This window comes from Neoarius graeffei, chromosome 1 (genome assembly GCF_027579695.1).
Source record: "Neoarius graeffei isolate fNeoGra1 chromosome 1, fNeoGra1.pri, whole genome shotgun sequence".
NCBI lineage: Eukaryota > Metazoa > Chordata > Actinopteri > Siluriformes > Ariidae > Neoarius > Neoarius graeffei.
Window position 1 is genome coordinate 110,886,940 of NC_083569.1, and position 13,020 is coordinate 110,899,959.

Here is a 13,020-nt window from a genome sequence, read left to right on the forward strand (position 1 = left end):
TCAGACTTTATAATGGGTGTCTATTGCGTTACACACCAGTGGAGCTCAGGAATTTAGAGTGTAGGCAGCTTGAAAAAAAAGCTCAAACTTTCTCATTTAAACTGTGTTTTCAGCCACATTTTTCACTCTACACACAATTTTCTCAAAAGTAGTAGTCACACTTGTCCTGATTCACACAATGTGTCTACCTGAACAATATGATTTACAGTTTTTGAATGAGAAGCCTGAAAGTAAGGAGAGGACAGGCGCGCTGCCCCATACACTCCCATTATAAACGTGGCAGCGCTTTTACTGCAAAATCAGAAAAGTCACTCGTTTTTAACTCGCTCTATTGTCCTAATTTTTTTACACCAGACAAGAAAATTACATCAATGTGTTCAGGAGAGCCTTGTGGCACTCAATGTGAAAGAATTTTGTGAATATCTCCTTCCGTTTTCATGTAAATCCCCGTTGTTTGGAGGGAGCGCTCTGAGACAATCCTTCGCTTTCTGTGTGACTCTGTCTCTGTGCTCAGCGCGCGGGTGGGGGAGGGGCTGCTCGCTCTCTCTCACACACACAGGAGGGAGGGGCTGCTCCCTCTCAGAGAGACACAGGCTTGAAGCTTCAGGGCAAATCATACATTCACACAGTACAGCTCAGCTCCTGCAATAGTGACTGCTACGCACACTGCATCACTCTCACAATTTCCCACAGGGGAATTGTTGGCTCTAGTTTTATATGTAAGGTCTGATGCTATTGGAAGATGTAATTTGCGGTCAACCAATAAGAAGCTTCGAAACTCAGGGGCGTTGGTTATAAATCAAAATATCGAAGATGGACATGAAAGGTACTGTTTATCTTGAGGAATCACAATTGTTTGATGGATTTTGCTTAAACTTTAAATGACTTTCGCATAAAATGCGAATACAGATGATTTTCTTTTCGCAAATTGGAATAAAACTTTGCAGTTTGCGGACGTGCGAGCGGCTAGTGTGAGCCCAGCCCGGGGTCCTTTGTGACCTCACCGACTATTACACGCCTTGCTCTTGGAGTGATCTTTGTTGGTCGACCACTCCTGGGGAGGGTAACAATGGTCTTGAATTTCCTCCATTTGTACACAATCTGTGACTGTGGATTGGTGGAGTCCAAACTCTTTAGAGATGGTTTTGTAACCTTTTCCAGGCTAATGAGAATCAACAATGCTTTTTCTGAGGTCCTCAGAAATCTCCTTTGTTCATGCCATGATACACTTCCACAAACATGTGTTGGGAAGATCAGACTTTGATAGATCCCTGTTCTTTAAATAAAACAGGGTGTCCACTCACACCTGATTGTCAACCCATTAATTAAGAACATCTGATTCTAATTTCACCTTCAAATTAACTGCTAATCCTAGAGGTTCACATACTTTTGCCATTCACAGATGTGTAATATTAGATCATTTTCCTCAATAAATAAATGACGGAGCATAATATTTTGTTTCATTTGTTTAACTGGGTTCTCTTTATCTACTTTTAGGACTTGTGTGAAAATCTGATGTTTTAAGTCACATTTATGCAGAAATATAGAAAATTCTAAAGGGGTCACAAACTTTCAAGCACCACTGTACATGTTTAATATAAGGCCTACTGTAGTTCTAGTTTGAAATGTTCAGTAAAGTTGTTTTCTCAAGCATAAACCCAAAATAGAAATATAGGGATCTGTACAATATATTCAACACATTTGATAGATTAATCAGCTGTCTTACAGATACACGTCTGCTGGTGCTTTTATGGAGTATAGTGCTGGTTGATTCGTCAAAATTTTGTAAAGTTTCTTAAAGGTAAAAACAGCAATATCCATAGTGTTTAAATTATTACAATTAAAATAAGTAACAATGAAAATGCTTACAGCGTCATTGACCTGCCTCAGTCCAATCCAGAAGTTGTCTCCGCTCCCATTAAGAACGGCCTTTACAGCATCCATTTCTTCTTCATTCTCGATGGTGGCGAGATCAGTGTAATTCTCTCTGCAATATTTCTGAGCATCGGTCCAGGTCTTTTCTTCATCTACTTTATAAAACTGACGAGAGGCACATAAAGCCTGAGCCCACAGTCCTGCTGTGATAAGAATCAATCATGAGCTGAGTAGTACGATACAGAAACAGGAACGAGTTTTCAGATGTTAAGGAAAACTTAAACTGACCAGAGAAAAGCAGAATGAAGCACACTGCTGAACCCATAACTGAGGAGAAACAAACAAACAAACAAACAAACAAAAAACTTATCCAGAATTCAATATTAGTACAATTCCTAAAACAATAAATAACAGCATACACACTACACATACACACTAATGTAGCTCTACTTAAAATAAAAATTATTAGAAAGAAAAAATTATCACCCGGATATAACGATGACACTCGCACTTTAAAACGGACCGCTCAAAATTTAGAACGTAGATGGTGTCAAACAAAATTGGTAGTGTTCAAATGAGCATGGAAGGAGAGCTTCCTGAAGTATAGAAAAGCTCTTAGTGCTGCTAGAGCAACATCTCTCTCCTCCCTAATAGTGGATAACAAAAATAATCATAGATTCCTATTTAATACTGTCGCAAAATTAACTAGGAAAAAGACCATCAGAGACAGACAGACAGACAGACAGACAGACAGACACACACACACACACACACACACACAGTATGTAGTAGCAACGATTTCATGAATTTGTTCAATGACAAAATTGAAAATATCCAACAAAAGTTTCAAACAACTAATTTAAGGTCAGACAATTTAAGTAACCCTGTAGTTAACAATATAACTATCAGATCAGCAATTAGAATGTTTTACTCCCTTTAGAGAAATCGAACTACTTTCATTAATCTCTGCATCAAAATCAACTTGTGTACTAGATCCCTTACCTACACGTCGATTCAAACAGATAATACCAGAAGCAAACAAACCTCTTCTAAAAATAATAAATTCTTCTCTTAGGATTGGCTGTGTATCCAAATCTTTTAAGGTAGCAGTTATCAAAGCCCTGATTAAAAAACCTGACCTTGATCCCTGTCAGCTGTCCAATTATCGGACAATATCAAACCTCCCCTTTATCTCCAAGATCCTAGAAAAAGCTGTGGCACAGCAGTTATGCTGATATCTGCATAGGAATAACATCCATGAAACGTATCAGTCAGAATTTAGACCTCATCATAGCACGGAGACAGCTTTGGTTAAAGTAGTAAAAGACCTACTGTTGGCATCTGATCAAGGCCGGGTCTCCCTGCTAGTATTGCTTGGCCTTAGTGCAGCCATTGATACCATTGATCATTCCATTCTTTTGAATAAACTAGAAAATGTTGTGGGAGATAAGGGAACGGCCCTCTCCTGGCTCAGGTTTTATTTAACTGATCACGATCAATTTGTTGATGTAAATGATGATTTTTCTATATATATGCACGGAGGTGAAGTTTGGTGTTCCACAAGGTTCTGTCATGGGCCAACTGCTTTTTTCTTTTTATATGTTACCTCTGGGTGGTGATATTCGTAAACATGGTATTAGTTTCCACTGTTATGCTGATGACACACATTTGTATGTTTCTGCAAAGCCAGACTTAATAGAATTGAGGAATGTGTGAAGGACATTAGACACTGGATGCTTATTAACTTCCTTCTGCTTAACTCTGACAAGACTGAAGTTCTTGTACTTGGACCATATGCAGCTAGATGTAGGTTTTCTGATTACACAGCAACTCTGGATGGCCTTTGTTTCTTCACGTGCAGCAGTAAAAGACCTCGGGTGATTATTGACTCCAGTCTTTCATTTGAAACTCATATCGATAACATTACCAGAATAGCTTTTTTTCATCTCAGAAATATTGCCAAGATAAGAAATTTAATATAACTACATGACGCAAAAAACTAGTTCATGCTTTTATTGCTTCCAGGTTGGATTATTGTAATGCCTTACTGTCTGGATGTTCCAATAAGTGCAAAACCAAGCTCCAGTTAGTTCAAAATGCAGCAGCAAGAGTCCTTACTAGAACTAGAAAATATGACCACATCACCCCTGTCTTATCCACACTGCATTGGCTCCCAATCAAATTTCATATTGTTTATAAAATACTACTCTTGACCTTTAAAGCACTGAATGGTCTTGCACCACAGTACGTTAGCAGAGTTCTGGTCTTTTATGACCCACCACATCTACTTAGATCAAAAGGTGCAGGCTACCTGCTGCTGCTTCAGGTCCTTCCACAACATTTCGATTGGATTAAGGTCAGGACTTTGACTTGGCCATTCCAAATCATTAACTTTATTCTTCTTTAACCATTTATTGGTAGAACGACTTGTGTGCTTAGTGTCATTGTCTTGCTGCATGACCCACCTTCTCTTGAGATTCAGTTCATGGACAGATGTCCTGACATTTTCCTTTAGAATTTGCTGGTATAATTCAGAATTCACTGTATCATCAATGATGGCAACCCATCCTGGCCCAGATGCAGCAAAACAGGCCCAAACCATGATACTACCACCACCATGTTTCACAGATGGGATAAGGTTCTTATGCTGGAATGCAGTGTTTTCCTTTCCCCAAACATAATGCTTCTCATTTGAACCAAAAAGTTCCATTTTGGTCTCATCCCTCCACAAAACATTTTTCCAAGAGCCTTCTGGCTTGTCCACATGATCTTTAGCAAACTGCAGATGAGCAGCAATGTTCTTTTTGGAGAGCAGTGGCTTTCTCCTTGCAACCCTGCCATGCACACCATTGTTGTTCAGTGTCCTCCCGATGGTGGACTCATGAACATTAGCCAATGTGAGAGAGGCTTTCAGTTGCTTAGAAGTTACCCTGGGGTCCTTTGTGACCTCGCAGACTATTACGTGTCTTGCTCTTGGAGTGATCTTTGTTGGTTGACCACTCCTGGGGAGGGTAACAATGGTCTTGAATTTCCTCCATTTGTATACAATCTGTGTGACTGTGGATTGGTGGACTCCAAACTCTTTTTCCAGCCTGATGAGCATCAACAACACTTTTTCTGAGGTCCTCAGAAATCTCCTTTGTTTGTGCCATGATACACTTCCACAAACACGTGTTGCGAAGATCAGACTTTGATAGATCCCTGTTCTTTAAATAAAACAAGGTGCCCACTCATGTCTGATTGTCATCCCATTGATTGAAAACACCTGACTAATTTCACCTTCAAATTAGCTGCTAATCCTAGAGGTTCACATACTTTTGCCACTCACAGATATGTAATATTGGATCATTTTCCTCAATAAATGACCATGTATAATATATTTGTCTCATTCGTTTAACTGGTTTCTCTTTATCTCCTTTTAGGACTTGTGTGAAAATCTGATGTTTTAGGTCATATCCATCCATCCATCCATCATCTGTAGCTGCTTATCCTGTTCTACAGGGTCGCGGGCAAGCTGGAGCCTATCCCAGCTGACTATGGGCGAGAGGTGGGGTACACCCTGGACAAGTTGCCAGGTCATCGCATGGCTGACACAGACAACCATTCACACTCACACCTACGGTCAATTTAGAGCCACCAATTAGCCTAACCTGCATGCCTTTGGACTGTGGGGGAAACCGAAGCACCTGGAGGAAACCCACACAGACATGGGGAGAGCATGCAAACTCCACACAGAAAGGCCCTCGTCAGCCGCTGGGCTTGAACCCAGGACCTTCTTGCTGTGAGGTGATGGTGCTAACCACTACACCACCGTGCCGCCCGTTTTAGGCCATTGTAGGAATGGTTTAAGGTGGGTGGAGCACAGGAGCACAGTAAGCCAGAACTGAGTTCTCAGAAACTCTTATTTTAGCTTTTCAGCTTTTTCTTTGCACTCTCCCAGTCATGCGCCCATGCGCGCGCGCGCACACACACACACACACACGCATGCATTCTGGTTGGGGAGAGAGCTCCCTTCCTCTGCTCTCCCTCTCCTCTTATAGGGCGTAGTCACTGGGGAAGACACACAAACACAGGTTAATTCCCATCAGATGCAGTGATTCTGCCACTAACCTTCCCTGACTCCTTCCATTCACAGACCGACGCTTGACCACACCCCCGCTGCCACATACCCCCACTGCCTGACTCAGGCTGGGGAGCCATCCAGCCGGCAGCTGACTCCCCCCTTGACGGGAGAGGAAATCCGCCATGACCATCTGCGCCCCCGGCCTGTGGACCACCTTGAACTTAAATGGCTGGAGTGCCAGATACCAACAGGTGATCTGCGCATTGGCATCCTTCATGCGGTGGAGCCACTGCAGGGGCACGTGGTCCGAACAGAGGGTGAAAGGGTGCCCCAGCAGGCAGTAGCAGAGGGTGAGGACCACCCACTTGATGGTGAGGCATTCCTTCTCTATGGTGCTGTACCTGCCCTCGACACTGACAGCTTCCAGCTGATGTCCAGCACTGGACAGTCCTCCCCCTCCACCTCCTGGGACAGAACAGGCCCCAGCCCTCTGTACGACACATCCGTCTGCAAAACAAAGGGGAGAGAAAAGTCAGGGGAGTGTAACAGTGTCCCCCCACACAGTGCAGCCTTTACCTCAGAGAAAACCTGCTGGCAGTGCTCCGTCCACTGGACTGGATCTGGTGCCCCTTTTTTAGTGAGATCAGTCAGCGGGCTGGTGACATCTGAATAATTAGGTATAAACCTACGATAGTAGCCAGCCAGCCCCAGGAACTGTCTCACCCCCTTTTTCGTCTTGGGCCTTGGGCAGGCCGCAATTGCTGCTGTCTCATTGATTTGGAGACGCACCTGCCCATTGCCCAAGTGGAAGCCCAGATACCGTACTTCCACCCGCCCAATCGCACACTTCTTCGGGTTGGCTGTGAGACCCGCTCGCCTCAGCGACGTAAGGAAGGCGCCGGGGTTGTCATGCGGGCCCATCTTCATTAGGGTGAGGTGGGGAAGGTCTGCGGCAGTGGTGATGGTGGACCCCGCCGACACAAGCAGGTGCCGGAACACCTGGCAATCTTCCTGCTGTGCCAGCACCAGGGCTTCAAACCGTTGTTCCTGCTCCTTCCGGAGGGCGACCAGCACCTGGTGCTGGCTCTGTTGGGCCGTGGCGAGGGCATGGACCAGGTCCTTGAAGGGGGAGGACTCCATGAGGCTGTTCTCTTCTGTACTCCAATGCCTGGGTTTCGGCACCACTGTAGGAATGGTTTAAGGTGGGTGGAGCACAGAAGCACGGCAGGCCAGAACTGAGTTCTCAGAAACTCTTATTTTAGCTTTTCAGCTTTTTCTTTGCACTCTCCCAGTCGCGCGCGCACACAAGCATTCTGGTTGGGGAGAGAGCTCCCTTTCTCTGCTCTCCCTCTCCTCTTATAGGGCGCGGTCACTGGGGAAGACACACAAAACACAGGTTAATTCCCGTCAGGTGCAGTGATTCTGCCACTTACCTTCCCTGACTCCGCCCTCCATTCACAGACCGCCACTTGACCATGCCCCCACTGCCAGTCATATTTATGCATAAATATAGAAAATTCTAAAGGGCTCACAAACCTTCAAGCACCAGTGTGTGTGTGTGTGTGTGTGTGTGTGTGTGTGTGTGTGTGTGTGTGATTTTAAATACACAGCTCTATGGAAAAAATTAAGAGACCACTGCAAAATTATCAGTTTCTCTGGTTTTACTATTTATTTTATAGGTACATGTTTGAGGAACATGAACATTTTTTGTTTTATTACATAAACTGCTGACAACATTTCCATTAAATTCCACACAAAGGTATTGTCAAAGCATTGAATTGCAGAAAATGACAACTGGTCAAAATACCAAAAAAACCCAAAAAACCCAGAAGTCATCAGAATGGAGGATGAAGAGCTAAGAATCAGAGCTGTGAGCCATTGTCAGCAAGGAAGGTGGACAAATTGGGAGGCAGTTACCAACAGTGTCATAAAGTGTACCAACATGTGGAAGATCACTCAAGCAAGACTGAGCTTCCTCATCGGGTCCACCTATGACACCCTCTCAGGCCCCCAGAATGTGCACCTCTGGTATAGCTCAGAAACCAGCTGCAGCCTTTGTGATGCACAAATCCAAGCTTGCAGCACATCCTCACTGGCTGCAAAACAGCTCTGACCCAGGGCCAATACAGATGGTGCCATGACCAAGTGCTCCAGAGGTGTTGATAGAACGCATGCTCGAATCCAACAGAGCCAGCCATTCATCCTCCAAACCATGGATAGGTTTCGTTAAACAAGGAGTGGAAGCAGGAAACATCAGCCAGAGGGAGTGGTCCATTGTGAAATACAGATGTGAGTGGCAGATGAAGGTTGACCTTGACTAGCTGTTCAAGGTCCCTCCCGAAGTAGTCATTACTTCCCTACGGCCAGACATCGTTCTGTGGTCCACCTCTGCTAAGACGGTAATCTTGGCAGAACTCACAGTACTGTGGGAAGAAATGTTGGAGGCAGCCTTTGAAAGAAAAAAGTAGTACAGTGAGCTTGTTCAGAAGCAGAGTGGAAGGTATGCAGCTACCCCGCTGAAGTCAGATGCAGAGGCTTCGTTGGAAAATCCATTCAGCAGCTACTGAAGACCCTTGGAGTCACTGGGTCCAAGCAGAAGAAGGCCCTCAGGGAACTGGCTGAGGAGGCAGAGAAAGGGAACTTCTGGCTCAGAAGAAGAGACCTAAAGTGGGGGAACCAAGGATCTTAGGGTCAGCCACAGGGAGCGGTAGGGAGATGTCCCTACTGCTGTGCCACCACCTAGAGATGTTCTGAGTTTAAAGGGGTGAAACATCTGCAAAGGGTGGCTCACAGCTGACAGCCCTGTGGCTGGCCCACTGGCACCGGCGGAGGTGAGACAGGTAGAAATGCCCCGCAGGTAATAAACACCTGTGCTTACAACTTCATCAGTGGTGATTTCGAGGCTTGTTTTGGAATTGCTTCAAGAATGGGTCCAGTTCTCTTGCTGCCCGATATATCCCACCCCTTGACAGGTGTCATTGTAATGAGATAATGAAAATCTTATTCACTTCACCTGTCAGTGGTTTTAAATGTTATGGTTGATCAATGTGTGTACACACACACACAACACACACACACACACACACACACACACACACACACACACACACACACACACACACACAGTGCCCTCCATGATTATTAGCCCCTCTTGTCAAGATTACTTAAAAAAAAAAAGTCAGAAAAAAAAAACACCTTTTGGTGAGGTCGTTTTATTGCACACTGAAAAAATGAGAACAATCCAACCTTTAATTGAAATAAATGTATTCAGAGAAAAACAGATCTCTCAAGAAATAATTTTTCAACAAAAATCCATGTACCACTATTATTGGCACCCCTTGAAATTATAGTAAATACAATGTAACTGAAGCATGTTTCCATTTAAATTGTACAGTGTGTCTGAGTTGATTGGAGTGTGGAGGAACTTTCAAGCTGTAATTCATGACTTCCTGATTAACTGGGGAACAAATATGAGGTGACACAGAGACCAAATTCCCTTAGTCAGTCATTCATCAACATGGGAAAGATAAGAGAGCTCACAAACCAAATGAGGGAGAAGTGTGTTGACCAGCAGTCAGGGAATTGTTATAAAAAGTATTTACTCACCAGAAAGTGTCCATTTCCAATGTCCTGTTAGGCAGAGGTGGAAAGTAACGAATTACATTACTCGCATTACTGTACTTGAGTAGCTTTTTTGTGTACTTATCTCTCATCTCTCATCTCATCATCTCTAGCCGCTTTATCCTTCTACAGGGTCGCAGCAAGCTGGAGCCTATCCCAGCTGACCAGTGGCGAAAGGCGGGGTACACCCTGGACAAGTCGCCAGGTCATCACAGGGCTGACACATAGACACAGACAACCATTCACACTCACATTCACACCTACGGTCAATTTTAGAGTCACCAGTTAACCTAACCTGCATGTCTTTGGACTGTGGGGGAAACCGGAGCACCCGGAGGAAACCCACGCGGACACGGGGAGAACATGCAAACTCCACACAGAAAGGCCCTCGCCAGCCCCGGGGCTCGAACCCAGGACCTTCTTGCTGTGAGGCGACAGCGCTAACCACTACACCACCGTGCCGCCCACTGTACTTATACTTTTTCAAGTAATTTTTAAAGAGTGTACTTTTACTTATGTTTTCTTTTAAGTAGTGTACTTCGGTACATTTTACATCACAACCGTTACTGAGTAAAAAAAAAAAAATAATAATAATAATAAAAAGGCTAAAACGGAGAAGGGGAAATGCGTTCTGGAAATGAATCACGGGAAGGACAGTTGTCGCGCGCGCGAGTCTCACACAGACGATGGCGGACATGCACCGGCGCTTTAAGGGGAGCTCACGCCCCTGGGCCACAGCCAATCAGGGGCCTTGTAATATTAATAAAATAATAAACTGTCGGAATCGTGGGCCTACATTAATGTACGGATAGAAATAAGGTTAGAAATAAATGAGCGCACAGTAGCCTGCTGTAAGAGACATGGTGGATGTGGTTCGCGAAACGAACACCCACAACTGGACCAGAATAAAATGGAACAAAATGGAACGTCACGCACGAAAGCGCGCCAAAGACTGCAGACCACAGAGACACAAATTTAGAGGCTTTGAAAGATGAAGCGTTCACATGTTAGCGGGGCGCATAAAAGGAAAAAAAAAGAGAGATGCAGGTAATGATAGAATCGTTGCCTAAAGTCACAGACTTTTTTAAGGTAAGGATCACCAATCTGTTCAGAATATCAGCTACTTATCAGTTATCAGCCTACCAGCAGCTAGGCTATGTGCAGCTAGGCTAGATATGCTATGATCTGTCCAACAGTAAAATAAATCAGTTGTGATTTGAATACGTGTCGTGTGATTTGAGTTATAATCCTGTTAGTATAATAGCATATTTCGATGGGGATAATAAAATGTCTAAAACGGCATCTACTGAAGAAATTGATGAAAAGATTGTAGCCTATAACGTTCACAGTTCGGGCAGCAGACAGAGTAAGCATACTTACTCTGTCTGCTGTAAGCATACTTACTCTGTCTGTAAGTTAACCCGTGTGGATTTAAGTGAAATACTTGAGAAGCTCTGTGGTCAAGACAACGTTTTAAGGTAAGGACGCTTGATTATTAATGTTTGCCCGCTGTGGCTTGTTGTTGACGAAAGGCCCACATGATTTTGCCTTATGCAGCTACTGCTAGCATCATGCTTTGAACTAGGTTAAGCTCATTTGCGCTAAAGGATGGGTTTATTGAAGGACTTTGATGTAGCTAGTTTCTTTTTAAAAAATCGTATGCTCAAAACAGTATGCCCGTGTTCATCATGTTTAACTTTTTTCTTGATGGAGTGCGTGAAATAGGGCTGTGCGATGTCCCCTTAATTGGCATCGACGATGTTTACAGTGCAAACATCGTGATGGACGATCATATCGTGGGCGGGGGGGGGGATTTTAATACCACATTATTAAATATATTATTATTATTAAAAGTATTAGATACTCATCCGAGGCTTTGGCACGTTAAGAAAAAAAAGTGCTAGGTGATGTGGAATATTTGGCCTTGATAACGGATATGTGGTCCAGCTGCAACATGATGCCCTATATGTCAGCTACCGTACATTATGTGGACCGAGAGTGGGCAATGCAGTCCAAATGCCTGCAGACGAGTTTCATGCCAGAGACACATTCGGCGGACAATTTAGAAGACGCATTGCGCGAGACACTTGCCGAATGGAAAATAGAGGAGAAAAAGATCGCCTGTATAACAACGGGGCGAATATTGTCACAGCCATCAGGCAATTGAAATGGCCGTGGTTAAGTTGTTTTGGGCACAATTTGAACCTGGCCATAACCAACTCGCTTGCGCAACAGAGGGCCAGTACAGACCGAGCGTTTGGAGTTTGCCGAGCAGTCAACACTGCGTTTGCGCACAGCTGGCTTCGGAGAAATGAGCTGCGCAAAGCGCAGGTGGAAATGAACCTCCCCGAGCACTCACTGATCACGGCAAGATATTAATCTGCTCTAACAATGAAAGACTAGTATTCAAACTATGAGAAGAAGCTACACTTAAGCTATTACTCATTGTTTATTTACACCATATCAATTGAAGATGCGTTTCGGCCTTTAGTGCGCAATTGAACGCGCTAATTTTTCCAATTTATTAGTGTTTGAATTATTGCACCAGCTTTTAAAATCATGATTTAATATTGTTTTTTTTTTTTTTTTTTACTGTCTTTACATTTGTCAGAATCACCTTCATTCTTCCATTTGGTTTGACATTATGGCTTAGAGTGGACCATTTTGTGTCTGAAAGTAGGCCTGTTTACCAGATTAAAGTTATTTGACTTCTGCCGAAGTCTGCGCTTCACTGCCGTTTGATAAGGTGCAATATTTCCCGACTGTTAATAGTGGCTATTTGTTTGAACAACATGACAAATTTTACATTAAAATCATCATCATCAAGTTTTTATTGCAGACTCCAACGTCCAAACATTGACATAAAAAAAAAACCACATACAATACAAATACACAACATACAGTACAGTGTATCAGGTACAAAATCACCTCGTATTAAAAAGTACTGGCACAAGTTCATTACTACAAAAGATACATACATTAGGAAAAGTACAATTATTAAAAACAAAATTAAATATCATTTTACCCCTCCTACAATAGACATAGATACCAGTGTTTCCATATATAGGATTGATATCTTACAGAACTGCACCTAGGATTGGTCAACTCTATAAGGAGATTATTCTGGGACCCCTGCAACCTGCCTATGAATTTATGCTCTGAACAAGTTCACCTTCACCTCATCAGAGCAGTAGTAAAATTTTCTCACCAACACATTGGCTTGGACATACAAAGTCCTTCTCTGTCTAAGCATATCAGCATCATCCTCCATTTTATCATTAATGATATGGCCTAAATATTTAGCACTGGAGCACACAGACAAGATTTGCCCAGATAATTGGAACGGTGGAAAGTTAAGGTGTTTATCCTCCTTGGTCCTACATATCATTACTATACTCTTCTTAGCATTATACTTTATGTCAAACTTGACCCCATAGTCTGAACATATATTGAGGAGCAGT

General features: G+C 43.4%; 1 protein-coding gene across 1 annotated transcript in view; it reads right to left on the bottom strand.

Moving 5' to 3' along the window:
* The window catches only part of LOC132881981 (macrophage mannose receptor 1-like), a 37,249-nt gene that overhangs the window by 10,651 nt on the left and 13,578 nt on the right, over nt 1-13,020 (bottom strand). Inside the window, exons 2-3 of the mRNA XM_060915116.1 lie at nt 2,164-2,202; nt 1,870-2,078 (exon numbers count right to left, since the gene is read on the bottom strand). Of these exons, the coding sequence (XP_060771099.1) occupies nt 1,870-2,078; nt 2,164-2,200 (246 nt within the window). The 5' untranslated portion in view covers nt 2,201-2,202. The remainder of the gene's footprint in view (nt 1-1,869; nt 2,079-2,163; nt 2,203-13,020) is intronic.